At 40.5% G+C, this 12,452-nt stretch overlaps 1 protein-coding gene across 1 annotated transcript in view; it reads right to left on the reverse strand.

The window, feature by feature from the left end:
• Positions 1-419: 419 nt before the first annotated feature.
• The window catches only part of HHIP (hedgehog interacting protein), a 73,970-nt gene continuing 61,937 nt past the window's right edge, over positions 420-12,452 (reverse strand). The window contains exons 12-13 of the mRNA XM_075500961.1: positions 6,185-6,333; positions 420-613 (exon numbers count right to left, since the gene is read on the reverse strand). Of these exons, the coding sequence (XP_075357076.1) occupies positions 420-613; positions 6,185-6,333 (343 nt within the window). The remainder of the gene's footprint in view (positions 614-6,184; positions 6,334-12,452) is intronic.

A 12,452-nucleotide genomic window follows, 5' to 3' on the forward strand; every position in this document is an offset into this window, starting at 1 on the left:
CTGCTCTCTTATTGCTATAATCAGATAGGTACAGACACGAGATCTCTGGGATGTCAAAGAATCCATTAAGACATCACAAAAGTCCTTTGACGAAAGTGTGGTTTACAGTGGAATTACTTTGTAAACTATTTCTCATGAAGAAATAAATATTAAAAAAAATTCCACTAGCTGTAAAACCGTATTTGTGATAGCGCGTGCATGTGTATGTGTGCACGTATTGGATATCGGTACGTCTGTGGAGACGTACAGAAATATTTACACACATACAAAGAATTTATCTGCACATTTGTGGATATTATACTTAAATTAATAAAGTAAATCAAATCACCGGTATTTGCTGCAGGATAACAGTCTTTTAAAAATGACAGGATTCAAAACAAATGCCCGTTGAAAGTGTAGTTTCCAAATAGTCCCAGAAACTATACAATATAGCTGGTTAGATCCAGCAAATAGGATGTCATGTCTAGGATCTGATCAAGAATACCTGCCCTTGTCACTCTTCGGATGTTTCTATCCACTTGTTCACACTGGGGGCCGAGATAGCCTTTTTTACATAAGCATTTATTAGGCCTTACACAGACACCTCCATGTCGACAGGCTGGGTCACATTTTGCTGTGGGGAAAAAAACAGCGATTTTCTAATTTGTTTAGAACATCACAAACTGAAAAGATAGCGTATGCATTCATTAAGAGCTTTTCTAAACTTACAATGATAAAGCACATAAATTAAAAACAAAATAGAAAGGATGAAATATTAGAAGTTTTGAAACCGTATTTTTTAAAGTTTTAGAATATTAGGGGAAGGAGGCAATTTTGTATGTCTGAGAGGACGTCACCCAGGACAGACTGTGAAACTCAAATAGCAGATTTTTGAAAATGTCCAATTCCCATATTCATGCTTGATTTTGGAGTGTGTAGAAGACCCATCTCAAAAGACTTTAGGCTCCAAATGTCTTATCATTTGAAAACAAGACATACAGCGTATCTAGATCTTTAAACAGTGGTGGTCTACCTCATCCAATTTCTAATGCTGGCAACCCAAAAAAGTCCTGAAGTTGGTGAGACATTTTAGCACCTGGCCATCTCCAAGCTACCTGAATCTCAGGTAAACTCCTTTGTACATGCAGAGTTCTGGACTACACGCTTTCCTTAGCAGAGCAGACTACAATTGACCACAGAGGTGCGCTTCATTGGCTCTTGAATCACTCATGCTTGGAACAAAATTGAATTCCCTTTAGAAAAAAAAAGAACCAGAGTATTTTTTCTATAACTTTTATCAGTGAGTTAAGTTTCAAAGTTTTCCCCTCTTTCTTTAGCAGATGCCTGACTATTTACCTATAGAGTTCTAGGTTAATCAGCTTGCTTAAGTTTTTCAAATGCAAATGCTATTTTAAATTGTAGCCACTGTTAGCAAAACTAACAATCAGTAACTTTAGCTGTGGAAATATTTTCTTCTGAGGTAGAGTCACAGCACTGTGATAAATATAATGTATCTTTCTTTTTGCAGACATTTTGCTGTTTAATGTTACCTATTACAATAAAGCTATAATATTGATTTAGAGAGATTTATAATACACTATATAAAACCAGGTTTCTTGATTTTATTCATGAGTTTCTTAATTACTTTTATACTGTGATTGCACCACAGTCAATTTCTTGCGAAGATGAGCTGGGGGCTCCTGAGGTAGTAGGACCCAACAAGGCAACTTCTGTGGAACACCTTAAGGGAAATAAGAGGTGTTCCACTAGGAAGGTGACATGGCCAACAGCCCAGATGAAGTGTCTCTACACCAGTGCACGCAGCATGGGCAACAAACAGGAGGAGTTGGAAGCCACCGTGCTGCTAGAAAGCTATGACCTGATTGCCATTACTGAAACCTGGTGGGACGAATCCCATGACTGGAGTGATGGCTACAGGCTGTTCAGAAGGGACAGGCACGGAAGGAGGGACGGAGGTGTTGCCCTCTATATCAAGAAATGGATAGAGGGTGAAGAGCTGTCCCTGAAGAATAGCCATGAGCAGGTCGAAAGCTTATGGGTAAGAATTAGAGACTGAGGCAACAAAGGGAACCTTGTGGTTGGTGTCTGCTACAGGCTGCCTGATCAAGGGGAGCCTACTGGTGAAGCCTTCTTCCTCCAGCTACAGGAGGCTTCACACTCGCAAGCTCTTGTCCTACTGGGGGACTTCAACCACCCCGACATCTGCATGGCAAGCTGTAGGCAATCCAGGACACTCCTGGAGTGCATTGAGGATAACTTCTTAACCCAGGTAATAGACAGCCCTACCCAAGGGGATGCAATACTGGACCTGATGGTCACCAATGCAAGTGAGCTCATCAGTGACGTCAAGATTGGAGGCAGCCTAGGCTGCAGTGATCACGCATTGGTGGAGTTCACAGTCCTGAGGGATATCGCACAGGTGAGGAGTATAGTCAGGACCCTAAATTTTAGGAAGGCAAACTTCCAGCTCTTCAAGGAGTTAGTCAGTAGGACCCCCTGGGAAACGGCCCTCAGGGACAAGGGAGCAGAACAGAGCTGGCAGATCTTTAAGGATGCTTTCCACAAAGCGCAAGAGCTCTCAGTCCCCAGATGTAGGAAATCAGGCAAGGAAGGGAAGAGACCAGCATGGATGAGTGGAGACATGCTGGTCAAACTAAAGAGCAAGAGGTAACTGCACAGGCAGTGGAAGCAGGGACAGGTAACCTGGGAAGACTATAGGGATGCTGCCTGCTTGTGTAGGGGTGGGGTCAGGAAGGCCAAGGTGCGGCTGGAGCTGAACTTGGCAAGGGATGCAAAGAATAACAAGAAGCGCTTCTACAGGTATATCAACCAGAGAAGGAAAGTTAAAGAAAGCGTACCTCCACTGATGAACAAGACTGGTGACCTAGTATCAACAGATGAGGTGACCTAAGGCTGAGGTACTCAACAACTTTTTTTCTTCAGTCTTCTCTGGCAATCGCTCTCCTCACCCGTCCTGAGTCAATGGACAACATGTTGGGGACCAGGGGGGTAAAGCCCCTCCCACTGTAAGGGAAGATCAAGTTCGTGACCACCTGAGGAACCTGAACATACAGAAGTCTATGGGACCTGATGAGATGCATCCCAGAATCCTAAGGGAATTGGCTGATGTAGTTGCTAAGCCACTCTCCATGATATTTGAAAAGTCATGGCAGTCAGCTGAAGTCCCCAGTGACTGGAAGAAGGGAAACATTACACCCATTTTTAAAAAGGGTAGAAAGGAGCACCCTGGGAACTACCGACTTGTCAGCCTCACCTCTGTGCCTGGGAAGATCATGGAACAGATCCTCCTAGAAGCTATGCTAAAGCACATGGAGGACAGGGAGGTGATTCAAGACAGCCAACATGGATTTACCAAGGGCAAGTCCTGCCTGACCAACCTAGTGGCTTTCTATGATGGAGTTACCACATCAGTAGACAAGGGAAAAGCAATGGATGTCATCTATCTGGACTTCCGTAAAGTCTTTGACAAGGTCCCCCACAACATCCTTCTCTCTAAATTGGAGAGATACGGATTTGATGGGTGGACTGTTCAGTGGATAAGGAATTGGTTGGATGGTCACATCCAAAGGGTAGCAGTCAACAGCTCAATGTCCAGATGGAGTTCAGTGACAAGTGGTGTCCCTCAGGGGTCCATACTGGGACCAGTGCTGTTCAGTATTTTCATCAATGACATTGACAGCGAGATCAAGTGCACTCTCAGCAAGTTTTCAGACAACACCAAGCAGAGTGGTGCAGTTGACATGCCAGAAGGACGGGATGTCATCCAGAGGGACCTGGACAAGCTGGAGAAGTGGGCCTGTGTGAACCTCATGAGGTTCAACAAGGCCAAGTGCAGGGTCCTACACCTGGGTCAGGGCAATCCTCGGTTTCAATACAGGCTGGGGGATGATGTGATCAAGAGCAGCCCTGCAGAAAAGGACTTGGTGTACTGGTGGACGGAAAGCTGGATGTGAGCTGACAATGTGCGCTCACAGCCCAGAAGGCCAACCGTACCCTGGGCTGCATCAAAAGAAGCATGGCCAGCAGGTCAAGGGAGGTGATTCTGCCCCTCTACTCTGCTCTGGTGAGACCCCACCTGCAGTACTGCGTCCAGCTCTGGAGCCCTCAGCACAAGAAGGACATGGAGCTGTTGGAGCAGGTCCAGAGGAGGGCCATGAAAATGATCCGAGGGCTGGAGCACCTCTCCTATGAAGACAGGCTGAGAGAGTTGGGGTTGTTCAGCCTGGAGAAGAGAAGGCTGCGGGGAGACCTTACAGCAGCCTCCCAGTACTTAAAGGGGGCCTGTAGGAAAGACTGGGACAGACTTTTTAGCAAGGCCTGTTGTGACAGGACAAGGAGCAATGGTTTTAAACTGAGGGAGGGCAGATTTAGACTAGATTTAAGAAAGAAATTGTTTACAATGAGGGTGGTGAGGCACTGGCACAGGTTGCCCGGAGAGGAGGTGGCAGATGCCCCATCCCTGGAAACATTCAAGGTCAGGTTGGACGGGGCTCTCAGCAACCTGATCTAGTTAAAGATGTCCATGCTCATTGCAGGGGGGTTGGACTACATGAGCTGTAAAGGTCCCTTCCAATCCAAAGCATTCTGTGATTCTATGATTCTACCCTAGGAGGAAACTGATGCCTCGTAAGGTAATTTTTCTTATTTAAAGTGTAATAGTAGCTTGAGGTCCAACCTAGAACATCTCTGTTAAGTGCTGCATGGGGTACAGGGAAGAAAGATCCTTAGTCTACATACTTCCTGTAGCTTTCTTGTACATTGCATCTATCAAATTATCTATTATAGAGCTGTAATTTTTTAAACAAAACATTATTCAAGACCCATTTATGTTCACACTGGAGATGTTTTTTACTTTAAGTTCCACTTGGACAAGGGCTGTAGAAGGGGCCTCATTCTCTAAATGTAGGAAATCTCTGACTGACAAGTGAGGACAATTGAAGTTGGGCTATTTGGCCAGATTACCTCCTCCATTTCTCCAACCTGCCTTTGTTGCACGGCCGTATGATGGTCAGCTCATGAATCTTGCCAGTAAGATACATCATTAGTGATTTTATTCATTTCATTTCATTCCAAACAAAGTCACTCCTGCTGATCGCTAAAAACCCAGAGGTTGCTGAAATTTACACTCCAGGCTATAAGGACCTCTTAGCTGACCTAGCTTCAGCAGGGCCCTCCTGAGTGCTCTTCCAACCTGGATTATCCCTGGTCCATCATGTGATCCTTGCTTTGTCTTCCTCTGTGATTCTTTTCCTCTTTTGAGTTTTACTGCCATTACATTAACCTTCTCTCTTTGTATAGGCATCTGGTCAAACTCGCTGAGCAGATACACTCAGTCAGAAGACTGTGCTGATGCACTAATAACACCTCCTGGTACCCAGGCTTGCTCTGGAAGATCTGCATAGGCCAGAGCTATACAGCTCAGACATAACCACAGCCTCTGTGAGACAGTAATAGCACAGCTGTGGCACTCCAGGTTCATTCATCTCACCCCTTTGGTGGCATACCCACCATCTAGTTTGATCACAGTCACTTCTTGAAGAGACTTTTAAAAGATATGCTTTGGCAACAAGATAGGACTTAATGAAAGCACTGCAATTAATAATGGATTACAGTAACGTTCTGATTATTAGCTGCTTTGTGGTAAGTTGTACATAGAATTCTCTTTAACAAATTGGAGCCATTCTATTTTGTAGGATCAAAAGTAAGAATGTACCAAAACTAAAGTATTTGCATTAAATTAGTGAAGCGCAAAATACGGAATAGTGACCTGCAGGTCTGATTTATCATCTTTCCTGACAAGGTACTCCTATTTGACACTGACAATAATACTGCAGGTGGAAGCTGAATGTCCAAACATGGAACATGTATTGATTGCATTTCCTTTCATTTTACAATCTTGGCGAAAATATAAGAGTACTGTTGTCTGTCATATTTATGCTATTAATTGCATTCTGTATTGGTTCACGTTGCATTAGATGTTTTAACTGTTGCACTCATCTAAAGACTTATTGTTCTCCTACAATTCATGAGATCAGTATTTCTTTAATGTCTTAGAACTGATGGTCAATGATCTATATTGAAAATTTCTCTCAGCAAATAATTAAAAGCAAATTATGACCCATCACTGCTTTTTTCACTTGTTGCTATGAATCTATATACAAACCAGTTCTGCAGAACTCTCCTTCCCAGCCTTGATTACAGCAGCATTTTCCTGTGGGAGTGCAGTGCCCATTCCGACAATGCCTTGAGCATTCAGATGTCAGTGTCTGTGCAGGCTGAGCTGTTCTTTTGCATTCTTCAGGGACTAAAGGCCTGAATAAAAATATATGAACCAAGCAGATAGTTAAAAGTTGGGATCAAGGAGAAAAACTTTGGTTTTTTATTAAAGGCCTGATTCTCTTTTATGGTATTATCAGTGGATTACCAGAGAAATCTGTGTTCTAAGGGGATTGCTTTTTTTCTCAAAAACACCAGTAAACATAGAGATGATATGTTGCATTGCAGAAGAATACAGTGTGATTTGCTATTCTTTCATATAACTGCTTTCAGAGATCTTCTACAAGATTAAATAATAGTTCTTGAGAATTCTTGAAGCTTGAACCTGGCAAAACCAGCTTGCTGAAGAGCTTATTGCAGGCAGCATATATCTCTAGATAATATCATTATTAGGTGTCCTAATTCTACTGATTGGATGGCTGTTCTTCAGAGAGCCCAAACAGTCATATAATTCAGTCTAGAATCTGATGGTGTCTTTTTGCTTTTCTAGCTGATTTATATTTCCAATAGTATGCTGGGAAGAGTAATGGGAACAGCAAGTTTTATGTCACATTATGACATGCATAATAATTTTGTGAAAGTATTACCTCTGTCTACGAATTCAGTTTGACATTGCAGGTTTTTTATTTCCATGATTTAGTTCATGAAATCGTATTTGGATTATGCATTCCAGATGCTTATTCAAGCATCTCAACATCAGGGAAGACTTTTTCACTATGAGGGTGACCGAGCCCTGGCACAGGTTGCCCAGAGATGTTGTGGAGTCTCCATCCTTGGAGATATTCAGAAGCTGTCTGGACATGGTCCTGGGCAACTGGCTGTAGGTGGCCCCGCTTGAGCAGGGGGGTTGGACCAGGTGCCCTCCAGAGCTCCCTTCCAGCCTCAGCCATTCTGTGGGTGATTCTGTGAAATGTATGCGTGAAGAAAATTCTAGTTCAGCTGACTTAAAATATTTCTGATACTGGTTTTTTGCTGGGCTTCTTGGTGTCAAGTCTTACGTAATGCAATTTTTTCTGTCAGTCTCTATAAAATATTTTGGATGTCCAGTAGCCTCTTTTATTTACAAAAGCACAGCATTATCTTCGTTAACAAAGATGGAACTGTAGTGTTCCTTCTGTAGTGTTAAGCGTGTAAAACACTTAAGTGTTTTAACTTAAGCGTGCCCTAACTGTTGATAAGACTTCCAATGCTTTTTTAGGTGTTTATTGTTGTTTGTTTTTTTTTTTTAATTTAGCTGTATGTCTTAATGCTGACCACTTATTTTATTTGCTGTCTGAGTTCAGCAGCTAGAGACTGATAGGATCATCACAAGGCTACAGGTTCCCAGTACAGGTACCATGTTTCGTCTCTGCTGTGGGTTTGATTGCACAGGAATAAGTTGAGAAAAGAACGTCAGGATCTCCCAATAGATCTAAACAAGTAATTGAATGGGAGCATAATGGCAAATTAAGTTAATTAGTGACAAATACAAAATTATTCATTCTCCAGGAAATAATTTGAACTACAGCCATACATTCCTAAGCTTGAAATTTGCAGGACAAAGATTCTAATAGTTTTGTGGAGAGCTCAGAGAAACCTTGGCTAAGTGTCCAGCTAGAATCCAAGCAAACCAAAACAAAATTGTATGAGATCTAATAGAACAGAAAATAATGTTGTTCATTATACTGACATCAATATTAAAACCCCAATTACATGGAAAAGCTGGAACAGCAAGTTGTGCATTGATTACCCGGTCAAATATTAAAATCCTAGATTGGTACTCCTGTGTAGAGAAAAGGATAGTCTTTGGAGTCTGAGAAAGAAGGTGTATGATGGAGGTGTGGGAAACAGTGGCAGAAAAAAAGAGGAGGAAAACTGGGCATTCTTGTTTATCTCCCATTTCAACATCAGAAGAAATATCAAGGGAAAAAATTAAGCTAAAGAAAATAAAATTAACTAGTTGAACTCATGGCTTCTAAGATATCAATGAAGCCGGTACTCTAGTAGGATTTTAAAAAGATATTTCTATGCACAATGGGGCCATTCAAAGTAATATTAGATAGGGTAAAAATAATTTTTAAGAAAAATAAGCACTTATACCTAATGTCATAGAAGTCCCTCACTAGCTGACTGGACTTACATTCCCCCCCCCCCCCATTTTGGCATGCAGCTTGTTAATGGTACATTACAGGGTTTCTTGCATTTTTCTTTGAAACAGAGTAATAGAGTACAGGCTCACTGGTTTGTTTCACTGTAGCACTTTCTCTGCTCAGTCTTAATTGCTACCATGATTATTTAAACATACATACAGAAGAACTGGTTCCCCAAAGATGTTAAGGACAGAAAGAATGTGTAGATGCATCTTTAGTGTAGCACTAAGTTCTGATTTCAAAAGCACTTCTGAGAATCAGAATTAAGGTCCTGTATTATTTAAGGGCTTTGAAACATGTTTTGACACCTTTCGTGCAGCATATTTGAAACCCTTTCAGGTTTTGCGTTTACATATTTCCACAGCTGTCTTTTAAATATAATGCATTATTTTTTTGACCTGTAAGGAATTCCAGTTCTGTAGTAATGACTGCATTACATATGATCTAGTTAAGAAAGTTCCTACACTTAAAAAGTATATACGAGATTCACAGGCAATGCTGTTTTGGAAACAGTTCTACAAAATGATGATATGATTTTCAGTGGAGACTTGTTCAGATTTAAAGTAAAAAGGTCTGTGTTCTAATTCCTACCTCTGGAAAAAAAAATCTAAATTTGAGTTGGTTTCTTTATAGCCAACTGCATAGGAGACAACATTCTTTCTTCATCTGTCTCTGTTAAAGCCCATTTCTTTCAAGTTACTTTAAATGGGAGTCTTCTCTTTTTCTTGCTCAAACACAAGTACAGTACTGTGTTTAGCAGGAAGCATAACCTCAGGCTCCTGGAGCATCTCTCGGAAAAGAGCTCCAGTGGCATATCTTTAGCAAAGAATGACCTCATAAGTTACGGAGATATTTTATTTGTGAAGATAATGATTTATTTTATTAATACATGTAAAGTATTTATCTATGATAGTCCTGGAGTATATGGTTCTTTTTTATTTGTATTTAATTAGGGAGGCAGAAATCATACTTTTTTGTATCCAGCAAAGCATGGCTGGTCACTTTTATCATTTAAAGTTTTCTAGCGCTCTTGGTACTTGTGAATATAACCTTGCCTTTTATTCTACCATCAATCAATAACTTGCACTCATCAGCCTCGGATAATATTTATTAATGGTGGGGTGGAGTAGAAACAAAGATGGAAAAAATTCTGGTTGGCAGAGTGCCTTAGGACGAGAGGAACACAAATGCAGCTGCAGCAGAATCCTTCTTGTGTGTGAGAAGAATTACCGGTTTTCCTTAGTTGTGCTATGGGAAAAGCCACACTTCTTTCTCAGGATCTGAATGCCGTTACGGTACCAACACGTATCAAGAGAAAGTCTCTGCCCCACAATACTTACACTTTGCATTCTTAAGGCTTTAAAGGGGTAGAAATTTTCAGGCTCAGCATAAGTTGAACTGAATCTCACAAAGGTAACATAAGTCTTGAAACTGACTGTTGGGACTTGATCTTTCCAGCATTTAGAGAAGCCTATGATTTTGTTTATATAACTAGTGCTTCGCTGTGTCTCTTGACGTGGAAAATGGAGCAGAATAGATGGAGCCACACTGTGGGCTGGAGAGAATTTTTTTCCTTGTCTCCCTCAATCTATAAAACTCTAAAGGGTACAGCTTGATTACTCTTACAGTAAGCACTATTTGGTCCGCAGAAAGTCAGCCAAAAATGTAGCTGATAATGACTATTTATATGGTCTGTACAATTCTAGTTATCTTAAAGAGCTGTTCATATATACAGTACAGTACAGTATATCTTGCTTGTTAAAACATGCTTTCATGAAACTGTGTAACAACTCTAAATGTATGGAACATGGAGAAAAAGTTGTACTGGGGGCTGGGGCCCTCGCTGGGTCCCTTCACTGACGTGTGCAGTGAGCTGGGAATTCTTGACTGTACGATGTATAAAATAATTTTTGCTGCATTACTGTAGCTCGTACCAGAAAGTAGCCTCTGCTGTTAGTTTAGAGGCATATAAAAGTCTAACGTGCTTTAATAGATTAAAATTCATCCTGGAACTGCTTAGGATTTCATGCTTTCTTTAGTGCATCTCTTCACAGTTCCACTAAACGCACAGAGTTATTTAGTTGCTGTATGCGCTAGCCTGTAACTCAGACATACATAAATCAATGCAAACGGAGGGTCAAATTCAGCAGTAATACAATGGTACTGAACAGAAAACAATTCCTCCATCGTGCCTTTGACACAATATCAAAAATCTCTACTTTCCTCTAAAGTGAGAAAAAACCCAGACAAAATTCCTGGATGTTCCGATTTGAACAAGACACATGGCCGTAGAAATCCTGATTGCGGTACAAAATATATGGAAAGAATGTTATGCTTCAATTAACTGCACACAAGATATTAGGTATTAGAATGATGCTTAGGTATATCACCAAAATTTGTGCATTAGTTGTTCATTTTTTTCCCTTTATAAGGGAAAATGTCAAGAAAAAATAATTTTGTTTCACTACTTGTCATAGACTAAATTTACTACTTGTCATAGAATAAATATAGCATCTCCTCAGGTACAGCTTCTAAAATTAAAAAGTATACCTTTAGAGCTGGGAGAGATGCCAAAAGCTCGTTACTTGTCTCCAGATTTACTACATGGGAATAATGTGGAAAAAACTCACCGCTTTTAAGATTTAAACTCAGCAGCATATCAAATTTATTCTTATATGTTATACTTGTTCATGACCTCTAGTCTTAAGAAATTCTGTCATGTTTGAAAACTAGTCCCTAGTGAAGCCTGTATCAATGTTAATAGCTAAGAGGTCAATGCAACTGCTAAACAGTTTGTATTACTGTCAGGGTGGTCATGAAAACAACACCTGCTGCATGAGCACTTGGCAGCTGGGTCAACAGGCACTGTGGGAATTTATCAATTTAGGGGGCCACTTGCATAACACTTTGACTGATGAATTGGGAAAGACTGGCTTACTGGGCTAAAGCTGCTCTATTATGTATGACTCTCTTTAGGATGGCAGAGGCTTCCTGCAGGCTGCAGAAAATAAGCAAAAGATAAACTAAGCTGTTTTTTCCTTATAAAGCGATAAAAAGTGAGAACTCCTTAAGAGCCAATGCTAGAAAGACTAAAAAAAAGGGAAAAAAAATCCGAAACCAAAACAAAAACTTTTACAGTCAGTGAGCTGTGATGTGATTGAAAAAAATCCTTAGGTTTTTCCATCGTGGTTACAAAGGAGTTTTTGTGAAGTACTTCTGTAAAGTGAAACTCTCTAGACTGGTATTCGCAAAAAGCTCTAATTTCTCTTTAGTGTCTCTTATGGGAATAGTAACTGCATGTGGGTTGGTAAATGAGATAAGAATTTTGCATGCTCCGGCTAAACTAAACATAATTAGACATTAATTCTGGCTTTCCATTCCCTCAAATGACTTAAGGGATAGTAACTTTCTGAACAGAAAGAAATCATATGGCCCACCTGGGTTGGTGAGAGCATTCACCAACAAAATTGGCTCATTCTACAGAGAGTTTCCAGTAGTAGCTTCAGAGTGTATCTATAATCCATCAGAACTGAGTATCTTGATGCAGATTAGTCTAATACCGTATGTTTCTGAGGTTCCATTTCCATAGGAATCAGAGTCTTCAAGAGGGCTACACTTTCATAAATGCTATGCTTCTATCATACCATCAAACACTCTTGACTCATACTAAAAAATAAAATCACCAATGTTTTTGTAAAGAGCCCGAACAATGTCAAAATGAGGTATGACCTAGATATTGTCCCTTAGTGTTTGAAATCAGTCTGTTTGGAAATACTCTCTGATAGCGGAAATCCCAGAAGGGGATGATGGAAAGGATGATAAGTGGAATTACATACTCTGGACGGGCATAAAAGAGGAGTGAGATGGTTTGAATCAAGTTTTATTTATCTTTTAGACAAAGAAGGGCATTGCACTAGATGACCTTTAAAGGTCCCTTTCAACCCAAACTATTCTATGATTCTATGATTCTATAAGTTCAAGTTTCAATCCAATGGAAAGCAGCTATTCTGGCTGTTGATACGAAAC

The sequence above is a fragment of the Mycteria americana genome, chromosome 4 (assembly GCF_035582795.1).
Source record: "Mycteria americana isolate JAX WOST 10 ecotype Jacksonville Zoo and Gardens chromosome 4, USCA_MyAme_1.0, whole genome shotgun sequence".
Taxonomy (NCBI): Eukaryota; Metazoa; Chordata; class Aves; order Ciconiiformes; family Ciconiidae; genus Mycteria; species Mycteria americana.